At 51.4% G+C, this 20080-nt stretch overlaps 1 protein-coding gene across 1 annotated transcript in view; it reads right to left on the bottom strand.

Annotated features, from left to right (window-relative positions):
- Positions 1 to 18406, bottom strand: part of LOC144130253 (venom allergen 5-like) — a 50770-nt gene extending 32364 nt beyond the window's left edge. The window contains exons 1-4 of the mRNA XM_077664217.1: positions 18116 to 18406; positions 11559 to 11625; positions 1646 to 1824; positions 451 to 560 (exon numbers count right to left, since the gene is read on the bottom strand). Coding sequence (XP_077520343.1) covers positions 451 to 560; positions 1646 to 1824; positions 11559 to 11625; positions 18116 to 18391 — 632 coding nt within the window. The 5' untranslated portion in view covers positions 18392 to 18406. The remainder of the gene's footprint in view (positions 1 to 450; positions 561 to 1645; positions 1825 to 11558; positions 11626 to 18115) is intronic.
- Positions 18407 to 20080: the final 1674 nt, after the last annotated feature.

A 20080-nucleotide genomic window follows, 5' to 3' on the forward strand; every position in this document is an offset into this window, starting at 1 on the left:
GCCACTTTTTCGGCCAATGCCGGATTTCGTTGATGATGATCTACATAGGGCTTTTGCCTTTATGAGTGGTCGCAGGTGAGAGCATTGTGGAGGACAGAGAAAAATATCAAACCCGTCACAGAGAGAACATAATGCAGCTGTTTGAAAAGGAGATTAGTGAGGGTTTGTGCGTGGTATTAGCCTTGGGCGACAGCTGCTAGCGAACCAATGTGAAACAGGGAGTTTATTGTCGGTGGGGCTCGGCTATCTCTTGGGCCTTACAATGCGGTAATGACTGGCTTCATTAAGGAAAAAAATATCTGAAACACAATTAAGCGCACTCTGCTAACTTCTAGAGCCCACAATTTTCTTCAACATCCCAGCACTGGTAATGTTTCATGGCTGCAGCGTGCGTATGTGGGCAGTGCACTGTGTACCTGCCGGTAAAAAATGCGGTCCCTCGAAACTCACCCGGGTTTGTAGTTGCACACGAGGATTTCCTGCGGGTCTTCTGTGGGTTGGGCCTTGTTCTTGAACCTTAAGTAGCCGCAACCGACGTGAGCAGTCATTCCCCAGATGATCTGCAGTGAAGGAGCACGCGGATAATGAGTGCACTTCAGGCATGAGAGGTGATCGCTTGGCTCAGGGGAAGAAAAGATTTCAGGCTAATCGAATTTTACGCATTGACTGCAGAAATGGTTGCAATGAGCAGGCCTGTGTACGTTGTCATTCTGATAGGGGATTTACGTAACATGCGTAAATGTAAATTATCTCTATTTTTAAAGAGGGCAGACACAAAATTATTGGCTGCATGTTTTAATCTTTGGGATAGTTGCATAATGCATTCGTACACAATGTAATCACGCGGGATCCACCTATGCCATACAAATGATCCGTAATATCTGTTGTCGTGATGCTTCGGTTGTGTGGTTTTCACAGCCAGACAGTACATTTGACCGTAAATATGGCCTCACGGGATGTATAAAAAACTGCGATATTATAGATCGCTGTACATTTATTGTGCTTATAATTCTTCAGTCAGGCTGGTTGCCACTAGAGTTTCAAAGTGATCTGCCACAGAACCAGATTAACTGGGCATATTTGGGAGAAGCCTTTGCCCTGCAGTGGGCGTAGTCATGCTGATGAGGTGAAGATAAAAGCGAGTTTCAAACCATGTAATAGCGTATCATGGCAGAGAAAGAACTCACAGATAAAATTCGCTATTTTTACTTCAGATTGCAAGTTTTAATTTCGGCACATCTATGTGCAGAAACGTTCAGCCCACGCTCTACAGAAAAAAATTACAGGATTGCACTTAAATGTGACTAAGAGTGCAAATGCGAGAGCCTTTCCCTGTCCTCTTTCTTCCTTCATTTTCTATTATTTTCCGTAAATTTCGTTTTTTTAGTTCTTTATTTCTTAATTTATGTTTACTGTTCGTTTTTATCATTTTAATTTCTGGTTTCTTTATTTCATTACATATACGTGGCTTTAGAACTGCTGCTTAAACAACTTTTGCATTTTTGTTCTATTTGCCACACAACTTATGACTGACAGTTCGTGCGGACATATCTCCCGTCTACAACTTCCTTCCACGGCCCTCATGAGCCAAGGAAGGCTTTCGCCTGAAAAAAAGTTTTCTTCGGAGGAAGATCTTATTTCATACCTGCGAGAACCTTTCAGCATCTGCGTCTGATGGTTTGGCGTATTTATCCAAGGCAGCGACGTCAAATTTTTCCTTCCCTTTGATCCAGTTCTCTATTACCGCCATCCCATTCTTCGCGGCTGGGTCCGTTGCTTTGGCAGATCCCGTGTTCTGGGTGATACCTGCCGCGGCGTCTTCCACTGCGCAGTCCGCAATGAGACCATATGGGATCAATAACAAGAACAAAATTGTCTGTGGTTCAATCCGGCTCAACCTATGTAAGACGCTCTTATAGAGCGAATGGCAGTTGCGAGACTTCTGGCAGTCGCGAAAGCACTACCACCACGCGAAAGCAACATATTAAAAGTTTCGCTGCCGCTTCACAGTACGCTCGAATTGCCGCGTGTTGGGACGGGATGAACCATTCGTCGCCATCAGCTACTGACTATAGAGCCGTGCACAAGACGGTTATCCTTGCTAGCAAGAATCGCACATGAACGTGCGGCAGCAAATTTCACTGATTGATTGAATGACGCATGTAATGACAATATCCTCTTCAGTAGCTCTAGCTTCAGTAGTGTTCCTCGACCAAACGCACCGCTTCTGCACAGGCAAGAAAAGACTAGTATAAGTGTTCCTGCGATGAGCGATGTAAGCGCACGTTATAGGTCTTCAGGTGGGGTAAATTAATCAGGAGCCCTTCGCTATGGCATTCCTTATAGCCCATGATTCGCTTCAGAGAGGTCAAGCACCTTAATTTTTTTTATTTAATTATTTCCCATGGAAATACTGACGACATTTAGGCCATGCTACGTAAAGCGAAGACCTCAGAGATACCAGTGTCACCTGTTCCCGGTGGTGATACGTCACACTTTATTCATAGTATACAGCTCGCCGCACTAAAGCCTGCTCGTTCTACAGAATTAAGCCACAGTGTGCGCGCAACTACGTTGCAGGCATCGGCAGTATCGAAGATACACGTATCTTGAGTAGCATCTTTCGACACATTCTGAGTATCAGTATTAGGTATCGCTTGCCAGAAGTGAAAGCATCGAAGCGCTTGCTCCTCCGCTGTACCGCGTTCGCCCAACTGCGTCGTGACATGCTTGCGGCCTACCGGGCGCAGGGGCTCATCCCGGACAGTGCATCAGCGCTCCTGTGGCCGCACGGCAGTGCGCGCTCCCGTGAGCGAACTCTCGTAAGCCTCTGTGCACACTTTGAACAGCCGGGCTTGACGTCCCGTCTGTTCCGTGTCTCTTCGCGCTGTTTTAAAACGCATTTCGACCAACTCGTCCAAGCTTCGACATTGGTGCGCCATTGCCGTTGGCCCGGTCAGACTTCTCTCTTCCTACGTACTTTGTCTGGCAGATAGACGACGTGTAAGTTGCGAGAAGGGAGGAGGAGATAGCTCAGAGTTGTGGTAGAGAGAACAAACTCCTTCATACAAGTGTCGCCGATACAGATGCAGCACAACTGGTGCAAACGTGAATAGCGCAAAATACGCTGAGCTACAAAAGCTTCTCACCAATACTGTGTTCGCGCAGACGCTTATGCTAGGCTAGCCGTTGCGCAGCCTAAACTGGTTTTTAACACCCTTGGATGCCGCTACGCAGGGATTTACCTCCAGATTCAACCATCGTTTGCTGACAAAACCTAGTGCGATGGAACCAACTGTTGTTCATGTTTGTCACCTTTACTTCAATTTGCGGTGGTTTCCAAAAGAAAGGGAAGACTTCCACTGTCATGATGAGCTGCTGTGCACTTTGTCAGCACGACAAAGTTCACGCACTCTTCTACACGCGGGTAAATATGGCAGTCAGCGCTGGCAGCACCAAATGCATCGGCTGAGGCTTTCGTTTCATTTAGAGATACAAGTGTAACCGAAAGGCGTTCTCAAGAGGCGCTAGTGAAACGTGAGTTTCTTAACGTGTGCAGGATATTCGAGTCGACTTGCCCATGCTTCACTTTTATTCGTTGATAATAGGCACCTTCATCCAACACAAGGCAAAGTGCATGTATGCTGTATGAAGGGCCTTTTTTAATTTGCTTTGTTTATAACACGGCCGAATCAGGGGGCTCTTTTGAACTGGCACTTCAAGCAAATGCTGTTATTTGATACCTTTATTTAAAGGCAACATCTAATAACAAAGAATACAAAGTTTTGTATTGCCTAATATAACTTGACACACTTTTATTTTCGTAGTTTTTTTCCAATTCTTGAAGGGACCCAGAAAGGGGGTCTCAATAAAGGTGCGATATGTCTGGGATGTTAAAAGACGACAGTTCATAATTATCCCCTAGCAAGAATTATTCTAATGCGTTTTGCGGAAGCTGAGTTATATGCAGACAAAATTTGAACTTCCGCGTCTTCGCGCTTTCCCTCCCCTCTCTCTTCCGCCGGCTCGGAGGGGCTCGTGACGCCGTCGGAGGAGGGCGCTTTTTTCGGAGCTGCAGCCACTACGACTTCGGCCGTATAGTTTCGTTTTCGCGCGTCCGGGACGCTTGGCGCGTCGCCCTTCGCGGGTTCGTTCAGTCCTGGACGCGTCATTGCTTTCTCTATCTCCTGTCAATTGCGCAAAGGATTCCGAAAGGTGCTTCATGCCAACTGATACCGGACTTCGCCAGGTACGACCACTGGTTACCCATCTTTCGGGACTTTAAGAGTCAACACTTGGTGAACCGCGTTTGGCCTAACGCTAGGCCGAACGCCGGTGCCGCGCCGCTGGGACCCGCTAACCACGCGGACCGCCCAGAACGATCGCATCCTGAAGGAGGATGGAAGACCGTACCCAACCTGCAAGAACGCTACCGGCGCACCGGAGCGAAGGACGCCATTCATGTGAACGCAGACCCAACGAACGCACCGAAGACGCCGAGGAAGGAGCACGGCACCGCTACCGGCGTTCCTCGCAACGAAGGCAGGTCCAAATCCACTCTTCGGAAAAATCCACCTGCCCGACGTAGGCAGGCACCACTCCCACGTCTACCAACAAACGACTATAAAGACGTCATCAGGCCGCGAGGCATGGACTTGCGCACCGTCGCGCTGCGCAACATTCTCCGAGCTACGTGTGTAGCGTTCGACCTACCGCTTTAAGAGGTGGTGAATAAAGACAGCCTTCGTGTTAACACAGTTAACAATACATTCACCATTAGCACACCGAATAAGCTCAGGGATTCGGTGTACAGCAACCTGACACTGCTCAAGATGGGCGACAAAACGTACGAAGCGACATAATAATAATAATTGGTTTTTGGTGGAATGGAAATGGCGCAGTATCTGTCTCATATATCGTTGGACACCTGAACCGCGCCGTAAGGGAAGGGATAAAGGAATGAGTGAAAGAAGATAGGAACGAATAGGTCCGTAGTGGAGGGCTCCGGAATAATTTCGACCACCTGGGGATCCTTAACGTGCACTGACATCGCACAGCACACGGGCGCCTTAGCGTTTTTCCTCCATAAAAACGCAGCCGCCGCGGTCGGGTTCGAACCCGGGAACTCCGGATCAGTAGTCGAGCGCCCTAACCACTGAGCCACCGCGGTGACATCGTACGTGTCAGCGCCGGACAACTCCACGAGCGGCGTCATTTATTATGCATACGATAGCGGGACAGCCGATGATGTCCGACAGGGATTTCTTAATCAATGTCCATCCTGGTGACTTTCGCCGCCAAGAAGGCTAGAGACACCATCTACTATTGGGAGAGTCCTTTCCGCGTGCACCCGTACAGGGAGCAGGTCGAAACGTGTTTCAACTGCAGAACAGTCGGCCATAGGGCGGATGTCTGCTACAAACCCAGGACGCCACTGTGCCGCAGATGCATTGAAGAACACCCTCCCCCAGCCGAGGGGGAGGAGCACACGTGCAGGCCAAAGTGCATTGTGTGCAAAGGCGCCCACAACACCGGAATCAGGAACTGCAAGCATCGCTTTGTAGACCGCCGCCCCAGACACAACCGACAACAAAACAAGAAAAATGAGGAAAGCGACCAGCGGTTCCAGAGTCGAGGCCGGCAATCGATCGTCGAGCCACCGTCGGTGCAGCAAATCCCGCCACGGATCCCTTTCTTTCCCACCGCTGTGGTCGGGCCAGGGTGGCAGTTCCAGGCAGGGAAGCAAGGACAGACGGAGGAGTGCGAGCAGGAGCAGGAGTGGAAGCTGCTCGAAGAAGCAGGTGAACTGGCCGGATGCGGCCTCCCAAAACTATACGGCTCACGAGAAGGAGCTCCTAGCCAAAATACAGTCCAGAGACGAAACCATTGCGCAAATGCAGAGAGAGATGGCCGAAATTAAAAGGCTGTTTAAATCACTACAACCCCCCTCAACAGCCATGCCCCACGTATCTCGCACGCTCCCCTCTCCCGGGCTAAGCGCTATACCCTCCACCAGTAATGCGATGGAAACGGATAGCCGCACTAACCTCAAAAGGCCGGCTCCTTCGAACGAGAGCTCCGGAACGAAACGCGCTGCGGAAGCGTCCCAGGAGGAAACCTCGCAACCGACAATCAAACCTAAGGCTGCAGACAAGATAAGAACCGAAATGAACGCCCTCGAGAACAAATTTAGCGGTCTCGAGGAAAAAGTTAACACTCTTACGAAGGAAGTAACCCAACTGGGTACAAACATCGCTACCTTTTTTAGTCAAGTAGTGGAGCGCCTCGCGGCCTTGGAGGCAAGCCGTAACGTAATGCCACCAGTGGCGACCTTGCCCGTGATCATCCCTCCCAAACCTCACCACGGCCCCTCCACAACAAATTGAGGTATGGCAATGGAACTGCAGGGGATTCTGGAACAAACGTGGAAACCTGCAGTTTCACATCCAAAACCTAGGTAGACAACCGGACGTGATAGCCCTTCAAGAAGCTAGCGGCCCGGTGAAATTACCAGGCTATAAAACCTTCATTCGCGACTAGAACGCAGTGACGACGGCGACGACCCCGTTCACCGCTACCTTTGTGCAATGCAACATTACGGCGATACAACACACTATAGACAGTTCTAACGAACAATACACATTACTAGAAATTGTGCCGAGGAAAAAGGGAGACGCAAATCTCTTTATTCTGAACTTATACAGTTCCTTGAAAGACAGAGGTTAAGGCATTCCCGACCTACTGCTTAAAGCCACGGGCCTGGCCGCCAGGGCACAGCTCCTGGTGGCAGGGGACTTTAACGCCCAACATTCAGCTTGGGGTTATCGCAGAAGCAGCCCCAAGGGCACCAAGCTGTGGCAAACGGTACAAAACCTGGGCCTCACAATTCTTAACGATCCCCAAGAAAACACGTGGGTAGGAAATACCGTTAGCCTAGATACCTCATCGGATCTCACTCTCTCAAAAAACATTCGCGACGCCCACTGGATCAACACGAAACACACACTGGGAAGCGACCATTACATACTAGCCACGACATTTCACACGAAATTGCACAAACTGCGCCCCATGCGCACTCGCATTACCGAATGGGATAGGTTCAGACGCTTACGAGAGCAGACTGCCCCCGGTCAGATCAACAACCTAACGGAGTGGATCGCTGCACTCAAAGACGACGTCACGACCACCACGGTCGAGACGCCTACTGAGGAGCCGAATCAAACGACAGACTCTAAACTCCTCCACATGTGGGAAGCGCGCGCCATTCTGCTAAATCGCTGGAAGGAACAGAGACACAACAGAAAGTTACGCAAGCGTATAGCGCACCTCGAGCGCCAAATCGAAACGTACAGGCTAGAACTGCAAGAAAAACAATGGGGCCAGGTCTGTGATAATATGAATGGGAAAATGGGATGCAAAAAGATATGGCTCTTGCTCCGCCACCTGGTCGACCCAACACACACAAAATCCACACAACGCGACCAACTCACTAGACTAATTCACCAGCATTAGGGTACAAACGCAGAGCTACTCGCTGAACTGCAAAAACGCTACCTGAATACGTCGCATACAGACCCCCTACCCGCATACGAAGACCTCCCGAATGAGACCCTGGACGCGGACATAGTAGATGCCGACGTCTGGTTTGCTCTGGGTCAGCTCCGTACCACCTCCGCGGCGGGACCGGACGGAGTGTCGAATAAGACGCTCAGAAACCTAGACCCCAAGTCTGTCGCGGCTCTGACAGACTTAATGAACACCTATTGGAGGGAAGGCGAGATCCCCCAGGAATGGAGGCATGCACGGGTGACCATCCCCAACCCGGGAAAGAAACTCTCGATAGAGAGTCTGCGGCCCATCTCCCTCACGTCTTGCATCGGAAAACTCATGAAGCATGTCATCCTTAACCGATTGCAAAATTACGCGGAAGACGGCGACCTACTTCCTCCCACAATGATTGGCTTTAGGGCTAGCCTGTCCACGCAGGACGTGATGCTCCAGCTTAAGAAGGACGTGCTGGACCCTCCACGCGGGACCGGAACAAAGGCAGTGCTCGGGCTAGACCTGAACAAGGCCTTCGACAACGTCTCGCATGAGGCCATCCTCACGCACCTCTCTAAAATGACCCGGGAGAACGGACTTCAATTACGTCCGATCATTCCTATCCGAGCGGACTGCAGAGCTTGCATTAGGTGGCCTCAAATCGGGGCCCATTCCTCTGGGAAGCCGAGGCACGCCACAAAGCTCGGTGCTCTCGCCTTTCCTTTTTAACCTTGCACTCATTACACTACCCCCCAAACTCGCCGCCTTGCCGGGGTGCAGCACACCTTATACGCGGACATCACCCTGTGGGTGACCGCTGCGAATGACGGCCAAATAGAAGATACACTGCAGCAGGCGGCTGACATAGTTGAAACTTACGCGTCGGGAGCGGGCCTTGAATGCTCGCACTCGAAATCGGAACTGCTGGTTCTTAGGGCGATGCCACGCGGTAGAAACGCAAACCTGACCCCGCCGACCCCTCTGAATGTATATGTGCGAGGACTTCCGGTCAAGGAGGTCCAAACCATACGTATACTGGGCATGTACATACAGAGAAATCGCAAAAACACTGAAACAATCAACAGCATTACGGCCACGGTCAATCAGACTGTGCGCCTAATCAGACGGATCTCCAACAAAAGACCAGGCATGAAAGAGAAAAATCTATGTCGACTTGTGCCCCGCCGCGGTGGCTCAGTGGTTAGGGCGCTCGACTACTGATCCGGAGTTCCCGGGTTCGAACCCGACCGCGGCGGCTGCGTTTTTATGGAGGAAAAACGCTAAGGCGCCCGTGTGCTGTGCGATGTCAGTGCACGTTAAAGATCCCCAGGTGGTCGAAATTATTCCGGAGCCCTCCACTACGGACCTATTTGTTCCTCTCTTCTTTCACTCCCTCCTTTACCCCTTCTACCACGGCGCGGTTCAGGTGTCCAACGATATATGAAACAGATACTGCGCCATTTCCTTTCCACCAAAAAACCAATTAAAAAATGTCGACTTGTGCAGGCTTTCGTGCTGAGCAAAATCGTCTTCTACCTCCCTTACCTGCAACTGCAGCTCGCGGAAAGTAACAAGGTTGACGCTGCAATCCGGCAGGCATACAAGGCGGCCCTTGGGCTCCAGCACAGTACGTCCACGGAAAGGTTGCTGGCCTTTGGGGTACACAACACACTCTCGGAGCTGTGCGAGGCGCACCTCGTTTCCCACCTCGTACGACTCACTCGTACGAGCGCGGGAAGGGCCATCCTATACAGACTAAAGGTGTGCGAAGAGCTCCCAGAGAGGGACTCGAAAACGCAATCACCCACGCACATCAGGAAAGCTCTTTTCATTAAACCCCTACCCTAGAACATGCACTCCGCGCACCACGAAGGCCGACGCATATCAAGGGCTCGTGCCCTACACATCAAATACGGCCGGAACGACAATGTGGCGTACGTGGACGCAGCGGAATACCGGCAAACCCAGAGAAAAGCGTTTGCACTGGTTGCGGTGAACGGGAACGGCGCCCCGTTGGCGGCCGCGTCGATAGAAACCACCTCCTCCGAGACGGCCGAGGAAGCGGCAATAGCTTTAGCTATAGTGAACACGCGTGCTGATATTATATTCAGCGACTCCAAAACAGCCATTCGCAATTTCGCGAGGGGCCGTATCACATCTACCTCACTCCGCATCCTTCGAAATGCCCCCCTTCCGATTTGAGAAGTTGAATTGATCTGAGTCCCGGCCCACTCGTCTGATCCAGGGAACGAGGCGGCTCACGCGCAAGCCCGAGGTTTCGTCGACCGGGCAGTGATTTCGCCCTCCGACCCGAAATTCACAAGGGACGGGTTGATCTCATTTCACGAAATCACCCATCATTTTAGGCTGGAGAGGCGCGCATATGCCCCTCCCTACAAATCGTTAACAAAAGCACAGGAAGTTACCTGGCGCCGACTGCAAACACGCTCCCTTCTGAATCTGGCAATGCATGCCCTCATGTACCCTGGCCAGTACGACCCAAACTGCCATAAATGTGGTGATAGGGCACATACGACCACATTCTCTGGAACTGCGCAAATGATCCGCCTCCGGCGGAGTTAATACAGCTCCCTTCTCCCGAGCGGTGGGAGGCCGTGCTGGTCAGCTCGGACCCTAACCTTCAAGTACGGGCAATCGAGCGGGCCAATGAGGTCGCCGCCAGCCATGGGCTAGCGGCCATCTAGTATTTGTCTCCTGCAACCTGCTCTCGACGCAATAATTGTTTTACAATCAATCAATCCGCCGGCTCCACTCCCTCGGCCGCTCCCCTACCTCCGCTGGCTGCGGCGCGCGCGGAGTGGCCGCGGCCGCGGTAGCGTGTGACGTCTGAAAGAGTTCGGCGCTGTGAACCAATGATAACCCCCGGCTGCTGACGTCACTTGCAAGACGTGACGTCGTCTGCCAGGTTTTCGTGCGAAAGCCCGGCACCGCGCGTTGCCGCGAGGTGGGAAAGCGGGAGCTTTTAAAAATGTATTTTAAATTTCCCGCTCACATTTGAGGTCTCGTACGCGGCATAGACGCTCGATGGCCTGTACTCTAAATAGTGCAAGCATTTTAAAGCCAAGTTCAAACACCCCTTTCTGTGGCCCTTTAATGCAGGATCTTCATTTTCGAGAGCCTGTTGAAAACAAAATGTTCGGCTTTCCCGAGCGCATGGAGATTGCATTATTTAACGCGAGCAGAGGAATCCTAGTAAACAGCGCGGTAACAAACTAAAAGCACGAGAAAAAGTTTCGAATTTGTTCGCATGCATTTAAGCGCTCGCAGACCGGTTCGCATGAAGAAAGTTACTAGGCTGGATATGGTAGTGGTGGCTGAAATGGTCACCATGCCTTCAGCTGAGCCGACAGTGCTCCTTAGAGGAACTGGAACTTAAAGAAACCTGTGCGACTATATTCGTTGAAGCCTTATGAGAAACAGGGAGCTATAACGAATGCACGAGAAATCATTACAGAAACCATGGAGAAATTTATTTACTTAGCTAATCATATTACCACCTTAACTAATGTCGGCGATTTAAGCAGCGTGTTCGAAGTGCCGACGATACAGCATCGAGTAACTGTATTGCAAATTAACTTCGGTTCTGTGCCTTGATTCGGTATTGAAAATAAAATTCTTGAGGGTATCGGGTATCGGTATCGAAGACACTCTTTTTAGTACACCCAGCTCTGATACGTTGGTCATAGTTGCAGAAAAAGGCGCGGTAGCAGTCACACAGTAGATGAACAGGCAGGGATCAAGGAAGTAGTGAAATCGACACAAATTTAAAAGGTAGAAAACATTAAGGCTATATCGCTGGTTTGAAATTCACGCATGCAAAACTTTCTTGTCTGTCTGGTTCTCTCTTTTGCCCCTTTTCGTATCGCTTCTGCATTCTTTTCCGTCAAAATTTACATCCTCTGATCGAGCGCACGCTACCGGGATACTGTCAACAAATGTGTATATGTGCAGCCGTTGACAAAGCGTACCCACCTCCTTAACTTCTTCGGCCTTACCTTGCTTGGTGGGGTCGCAGGAATTCGCAGTTTCTTGGGCTTTCGTGGCTAAATCTTTGTCCCACTCCTGCATAGTGAGAGGAGTAGAGAAAGAGCAGGGTGAGGGCCGGTGTTACGAAAAACAGGTTAAGACGCGAAAGCTGCTACTCCAGAGGTTTGTGGCGTGATCCTTCAGGCAAATAAAAGTTGCTGCGTCCTTCGCCTTCTATGAACTGGCCTGGACCACCTCGTGATTTCTAATGCGAAAGCATTAGGTCGCTATGTGGACGCCGGAAGTGTCCGCAAAATACGTCGCCGGAAGTTGGTCCTCTGTGACGTCACTAAGTGATGTGACGGCATGAGTCTGTAAGTCATCAGACATTAGAATAAAAATAAGAAAATTGGGGTCTTGGTGGGAATCGAACCAGGGCCACCGCCATGCGAGATGACGTGACAGGATGACGCAAAATTTAGAGGATGATGACGTCACACCCGAGCTGACTCAGTCGCTAGCACGCAAAATAATAATAATAATAATAATAATAATAATAATAATAATAATAATAATAATAATAATAATAATAATAATAATTGGTTTTTGAGGAAAGGAAATGGCGCAGTAACTGCCTCATATATCGTTGGACACCAGAACTGCGCCGTAAGGGAAGGGATAAAGGAGGGAGTGAAAGAAGAAAAAAGAGGTGCCGTAGTGGAGGGCTCCAGAATAATTTCGACCACCTGGGGATCTTTAACGTGCACTGACATCGCCCGGGCAGCACACGGACGCCTCAGCGTTTCGCGTCCATCGAAACGCTGCCGCCGCGGTCGGGTTCGAACCTGAGTACTCTGGATAAGTATAGCCGAGCGCCCGAACCACTGAGCCACCGCGTCAGGTTAACTCGTGCAGAAAGGAGAAATGATCGAAAGACACGCGCGGCGCAAAACCGGGTCCGCCGAAGAAAAAATGAAATGAAAATTGTTTTTTGGTGAAAGGAAATGGCGCAGTATCTGTCTCAAACATCGGCGGACCACTGAACCGCGCCATAAGAGAAGGAATAAAGGAGGGAGTGAAAGAAGAAAGAGGTGTCCGTAGTGCCGTAGTGGAGGGCTCCGGAATAATTTCGACCACCTGGGGATCTTTAACGAGCACTGACATCGCACAGCCCACGGGGTATTTAGCGTTTCGCCTTCATCAAAACGCAGCGCTCGGCTACTGACCCGGAGTTCCCGGGTTTGAACCCAACCGAGGCGGCTGCGTTTTATGGAGGCAAAACGCTAAGGCGCCCGTGTGCTGTGCGATGTCAGTGCACGTTAAAGATCCTCATGTGGTCGAAATTATTCCGCTAAGGCGCCCGTGTGCTGTGCGATGTCAGTGCATGTTAAAGATTCCCATGTGGTCGAAATTATTCCGGAGCCCTCCACTACGGCAGCTATTTCTTCCTTTCTGCTTTCACTTCCTCCTTTATCCCTTCCCTTACGGCGCGTTTCAGGTATCCAACGATATATGAAAGAGATACTGCGCTTTTTCTTTTTCCCCAAAACCAATTATTATTATTATTATTAGATGGAGACGAAACGCTAAGGCGCCCGTGTGCTGCGCGATGTCAGTGTATGTTAAAGATCCCGAGGTGGTCGAAATTATTCCGGAGCCCTCCACTACGGCACCTCTTTCTTCCTTCTTTCACTCCCTCTTTTGTACAAAATGATTCCGGAGCCCTCCACTACGGCACCTCTTTCTTCCTTCTTTCACTCCCTTTTTTATCCGGAATAATTTCGACCACCTGGGGACCTCAACGTGCACGGACATCGTACAACACACGGGGACCTTAGAGAGAGAGAGAGAAAAACTTTATTGTTGGAGAGGAAGTCGGGGCACGCCCCTGGGTCTCCGCACGACCCCACTGCACTCAAGTGTTTATGTCCCTAAGGTCCATAGCACTGGCCGCCCGGCCGGTGGCAATTGTCTGCACGGCCGGGTCCTCCGAGCGCAGCAGGGTCTCCCAGTCCTGCCAGGTCTTGAGGTCCTCTAGACCGCGCGGGGGAGGGTCCGCCGGGCAGAGGGAGAGGATGTGGAGGGAAGAGGCGAATGGTTCTCGGCACAAGGTGCAGGCAGGAGTGGGGAAGGAGGGGTGATAGTGGGCTAGGGTCAGGGGTGAGTGGAGTGTGTGTGTGTCTGTAGCTTGCGCCAGAGTGTTGCGTGTTTGTTATCTAGGGAGGGTTGGGGCGGGGGTAGAGCTGGCGCGAGGCTGTGTAGGCCTGCGTCATCTCGCTGAACGAGTGCATTCGCTCCCTCGCGAACCCCTATCCGAGGCCACCTGAACCCGGTTTAAAGAACCTCGGGCTAAAAGGCTGGCGGCCTCGTTTCCGGGATTCGCGGAGTGCGCAGGCACCCATATAAGCTCTAAATGGAGGGGTGGGGGTGCATCGGGCGAGCCTAGTATGCCAAAAGCAGGGACGTGGACTCGGCCTCGCGCAAAATTTAAAATTGCAGTTTTAGAGTCTGTTAAAATGTACTGGGGTTCTGTGCGGGTGATGGCAATTGCGATGGCGGCTTCCTCTGCAGCGTCTGGGGTGGTGTCAGGGGGAGAGGTAGTGTGAGGAGGGCGGATGAAGAGTAGTCCACCACGGCTGCGGTTGCTTCGTCACGCGTGCAGGCGGCGTCCACCCATACGGCGTCCGGCTCGGAGACGTACACTCGGTGGAGTGCCCTCGCACGGGCTCTGCGGCGCTGCTCGTGGTGGGAGGGGTGCATATTTTTTGGCAGTGGCTTGATGACCAGCTCTCGGTGAAGGGATCGAGGAATGGGGAGGAGGGTTGGGTCGTTGGCGGGTATTCTGATTCCGAGGGAGTCCAGGATATACCGGCCTGTGGAGGTTTGTGTAAGCCTTATGTATTGGGCCTGTCGATGGGTCTCCACGAGTTCCCCGATCGTGTTGTGGAGGCCCAGGCCTAGTAATCCGTCTGTGGGGGTGTTGAGGGGAAGGTGAAGTGCGACTTTGAATGCCTTGCGGATCAAGGCATCCAAAGTATTTATGTCATGTTTGGATAGTCCTATGTATGGGGTAGTGTAGAGCACACGGCTGAGGACAAAGGCATGAATGAGGCGACAGAGGTCCGCTCCTTCATGCCTCTATGATGGCCCGAAACTCTGCGGATGAGATGCGATATCGCGCCTGCAACCTGCTTAAGGTTCTTGAGGGTGGTGGTGTTATTGCCATCGTTCTGGATATGCAGGCCCAATACGCGGAGGGTGTCAACCTCCGGTACCAGATCCCCATTCAGTTCGATGACAATGGGGGAGCGGGGGAAGCGTTGGTTCTTTGGCCGTAAGAGGAGCAGTTCGGACTTCTCTAGGGAACAAGACAGTCCGATGTTCTGTGCATAAGTTTGGGTGAGGGTGGCTGCTCCCTGTAAGGTGTTCTCTATGTCGCCGTCACTGCCGTGGGTGGTCCACAGTGTGATGTCGTCGGCATAAAGAGTGTGCTTAAGGTGGGGGTTTGTTGCCAATTTTCGGGCGAGTGGGATGAGGGTGATGTTAAAGAGGAAGGGGGAGAGGACGTACCCTTGAGGGGTTCCGATACTCTGAAGCGTGTAGGAGGGGGAAGAGAGAGGTCCAAAATGTATCTCAGCCGTGCGGTCAGTGAGGAATGCTTGAATGTAGGCGTACGTGCGCGCACCCACATTCAATGGAGATAGGGCAGTCATGATCGCCTGATGTTCGATGCGATCAAAAGCTTTGGAGAGATCCGAAGCTAAGACTGTCTTTGAGTGACCAGGCAGAAGCGGGTCGAAAATGTCATGTGTGAGTTGCAGCATGGCGTCCTGTGCGGATAGATGGGGGGCGGAATCCCACCATGCTATGCGGGTATAGATTGTTGTCCGCCATGTGCGTTGTGAGTCTCGCTAACACAACATGCTCGAAGAGCTTTCCGAGGCATGAGGTTAGCGAAATCGGGCGAAGGTTTTGAAGTGTAAGTGTTTCGTTGGGTTTCGGTATGAATATTACCTTCGCGTGGCGCCAGGACTGCGGGAGGATACCCTCCCTCCAGCACTGGTTGAAGTATTGCGTAATTTGGGTGATCGATTGGTCGTCCAGATTACAGAGCATGGAGTTTGTGATTTGGTCTGCACCAGGTGCGGAGTTGGTTCGGAGAGTCAGGAGGGCCGCTCTGACTTCCGTCTCAGTGAGGTCTGTGTCGAGTGTTGGATTGGCTGGTCCTGTGTAGGTGGGTAGAGGTGTGGGGGCACCCGGAGAGGTGTATGTGTTCTGAAGCGTGGTTATGAGGGCCTCGGGATCGTCAATATGTTGGTGTGTGAGGCGTGTCACGTGGTGTTGTGTTGATGATTTGGTGTTTGTGGGGTCGATGACGTGTCGGAGGAGTTGCCATGCTCGTTTGCCGGACAGGTTTCCGGCGATGCCGTCACATATCTGTCCCCAGTTGGATCAGCAGAGCTCCTCCGAGTGTTGTTGGATTGTGGTTTGCAGTGTCTTGTTATATTTATTGCCTTTCCAGCGTTCCAGGAGGCTATGATAAGCCTCCCAGAGGTGGGCTAGGTGTGTGTCCAGGGTAGGGGTTTCGGTGGTCGTTTCAATGTGTTGCGTGTTGTGGTGAACGTCATGCTTGAGTGATTACACCCAGGCGTCGATCTCAGTGATAGGAGTGTCTGGGTTGGCGGTGCGTGCAGCGCGAAGTGCGTCCCAGTTAACCAGTTTATGTGTTGTATAGGAGTGACGGGGTGGTTTGTACGGGGCAGTGATTTGTATAATGTAATGATCACTGCCTAATATATGTTGAGTTCTGTTCCAGGTAACACCGCGGATGTAGCGGCTCAGCGTCAGGTCCGGACTGGTGTCCATGCTGGCACTGTTGCCGATCCGCATGGGCATCTGAAACATGTTGTGAACAGTGAGCTGGAGGTTCTGCAGGAGCAGCCACAGCCTGCGACCTCGATGTGTCGTGGTTGTAGAGTTTCGCCTCCTTCGAAACGCGGCCACCTGGGTACCTTGACATCACGGACACGGACATCGTGCACGGACATTGTAGAACACACGGGCGCCTTAGCGTTTCGCCTCCTTCGAAACGCGGCCGTGGTTCGATGGAGGCGAAACGCTAAGGTGCCCAGGTGCCTGAACCGGTCCGCCGATGTGACGACGCAGGTTTGAGCAACGGATATCGCAGAAGCCGACGAAATCCCAGCGATGTCATGACTGGTTGAGCTCAATTTGGTGGCTGTGGTCCCGAATACATTCGCCAAAGTTTATAGCAACCGTTCGTCGCACAAAATTCTGGGTGGTGTCACAGCATTTCTCTTTGCATATAGATTACATGTTTTAGTGAAGTTGTAGGCTAGCTTGCGACAGAGATTCGGACAAATGACATATACGCTTTCAATTGCATGGTTTATGAGGCTACATTTTTCCTTACGGTGCCATTGAGGCGTGCACCGATATGTCCAGAAGTAAAGTTAAAGTTGGAGGATAGCTTGCGACAGGGGTTCTGACCGGTGGAATATGCCCCTTAGGTGCATTCTTTACTGCGCGGTTGAGGTGTCCACAGAGATGTCGAGATTTGAGAGCGACTGCGCCCTTTCCTCGAAAAGCTTTCATTTCTTCAAAACACATGATTTCGTGTTCCTCCACATAAGCAGACTTAACACCCTTCAGAATTTTTTTGCCGCTTTTCTCCACAAATTGAAAACGGAGATTGTGTTTTTATGGAGGCCCCGCCGCGGTGGCTCAGTGGTTAGGGCGCTCGACTACTGATCCGGAGTTCCCGGGTTCGAACCCGACCGCGGCGGCTGCGTTTTTATGGAGGAAAAACGCTAAGGCGCCCGTGTACTGTGCGATGTCAGTGCACGTTAAAGATCCCCAGGTGGTCAAAATTATTCCGGAGCCCTCCACTACGGCACCTCTCTCTTCCTTTCTTCTTTCACTCCCTCCTTTACCCTTCCCTTATTGCGCGGTTCAGGTGTCCAACGATATCTGAGACAGATACTGCGCCATTTCCTTTCCCCCCAAAACCAATTATTATTATTATTTTTATGGAGGAAAAAACGCTAAGGCGCCCGTGTGCTGTGCGATGTCAGTGCACGTTAAAGATCCCCAGGTGGTCGAAATTATTCCGGAGCCCTCAACTAAGGCACCTCTCCTTCCTTTCTTCTTTCACTCCCTCCTTTATCCCTTCCCTTATGGCGCGGTTCAGGTGTCCAACGATATATGAGACAGATACTGCGCCATTTCCTTTCCCCCAAAACCAATTATAATTATATAGATTATTGGGCTAATCCTGTACGTCGTGATCACGGTGCTGCCAAGACTGCTTGCACAAAAAGAAACACAACGGTGCAAATAATTTTTCTAGAACCGTTTAAATTTGTCTGATTACATGTTTCAACTCTCAAGCACAAGAATCTTAAAAACAGTGAAGAAAGGATGTGTTAGCAGCGGACAACATAGCACCTGTTTGAATCGGAGCTTAAGACTCCGCACTCCGCACAGCAGAGTAGGAAAGCGCAGAAAGCGAGGAATAAGGCAACGTATACACCGAGCACTGCATGCGGCCCGCGCGTTAACGTACCAGCATGTTCATGCCAGCCGGCTTTGGAAATTTGTCCACCTTGCCGCCAGCGATGCTCGACCGGAGGTCGTTGTGCTTTTTGAGGAGCTCTTTCTCGTCCTCTGGTGTTAACCCTGGGGTGGTGACATCGCAGTGCGTGGGATAGGACGCCCGCGGCCGCAGGATCGCCAGGAAGTCCTTGAAAGTGGCAAACTGTACCGCCGCCGCTGGTTCCATGTTGTTGGCCATCGTCAGCAATGCCAGGATCAGAGCGCAGGTCGCCTCCATGGTCGCCATAGAGCTTGCTTCTTCTTCTGGATCTTCTCGCGCTGTGCATGTGCCACGCGCTATCCGCATTGTCTTCACCATCTGCTTTTATGTGCCACGTGAATCAGGTTGCTCAGCACGGGGACGCGTGATAGCCCGGACCCGAGCAGTTCAAGGAAACGGTTCGAAGGAGCCCACATTGTGAAGAAGACACGCATGTGCTGCATGATGCTAGCGCATGTTAAAGAAGCCCATGAGGTCGATATTAATTTATAATCTCGATAAGGCGCGCTACATTAGGGCGTGGTTACCTTTGTAGTTAATTTAGCTTGAGGTCATTGCACGCCTCTTGTCTGCGCGGAGAGTTCTCGGAGCTCCTCACCGACGCGTCCCCCGCGAGTATACACAAAACCGCGGATGTCATTGTCGCCTTAAAAGCTTCGCTACGATGGCCGAGGACTCCTAGCGTTGTTAAGCGCGCGCATACGCTCCGACGACATTCTTGCTAGCTCCCTCGGGGGAGAAACGGGACAAGCTGTTGGCCGGTTCAAGACGAACAACGCAGTTGGCCCTCGTCACGCGAGCTCTGGAGGTCGCTCCCGACTGGAGGCCACCTTGGACTCACACCAGCCCCAACTAATTCCTTCCATTTTGTGGTAATAAACTTGCAACCGCCACCACCGCTAGTGCACCAAGAAAGCATGCTTGGTGCGTGCAGAGGGTATTAGGCGGCACGCGGCGCCGCTCGTTCTGGTCTGGCGTTCCCATGGCAGCGGATCTCCATGCAACTTGCGCGGAAACATGCTAACGTGCAAAAATTTTCTCAGGGATTTATGCCAGCACCGAAGCGTCGCGGGGCTCGTTTCCAGCCTTCGCCATCCGAAACTTCCGCGATGCGCCCTGTCAGTTAGCGAGAACACATCTTTCAAGAAGTGGCACGCAGTGCAGCGGCGAAAGGGGAAAGGGAAAGAGAATCAAACGATAAGGGCAAGGTCTACCGCGGAGAGTGCGTGTTCGGAATGTTTTCTTGATGTTTTGCTTTCTTTTTAGCCAAGCCATGGGCTCGAGGCTGTGCCCACTTTCAGGGGCTTTGGCTACCTTATTTTAAAACGTCATTGATTTTCAAAGTTTAGGGCGGGCCATGAAAATGACCGCCCTAACTTCCTTATTTGTGACACATAAAATACAAGAAAGAGCGCTGGACAGCAGTCTAGTCTAGCGAGAGGCTCTGTGCTCAGCACGGACTTCAAAGATATCTAGGCTTTATCCGAGACCATCGGTCGATAAGTAAGATGTTTGAGTGCTGTTAATAATAACAATAATTGGTTTTTGGGGAAAGAAAATGGCGCAGTATCCGTCTCATATATCGTTGGACACCTGAACAGCGCTGTAAGGGAAGGGATAAAGCCGGGAGTGAAAAGAGAAAAGAAGAAAGAGGTGCCGTAGTGGAGGGCTCGGGAATCATTTCAATCATTTGGGGATCTTTAACGTGCACTGACATCGGACAGCACACGGGCGCCTATGCGTTTCGCCTCCATCGAAACGCTGCTTGCTTTCTTCAAAGCTCTATAATGAGTTTGAGGAAAGGAAGGGCACATAACTGGCTCCGTAATGCAATGGACGAATCAATAGGGCTTTGAGGTACGTGGCGGTGGTTTGAGAGATGTGGGCTGCATGCATTAGCGCTGACAACGTTGTGGCAGACACGCGGCATGCAGC

This window comes from Amblyomma americanum, chromosome 4 (genome assembly GCF_052857255.1).
Source record: "Amblyomma americanum isolate KBUSLIRL-KWMA chromosome 4, ASM5285725v1, whole genome shotgun sequence".
Classification (NCBI taxonomy): domain Eukaryota; kingdom Metazoa; phylum Arthropoda; class Arachnida; order Ixodida; family Ixodidae; genus Amblyomma; species Amblyomma americanum.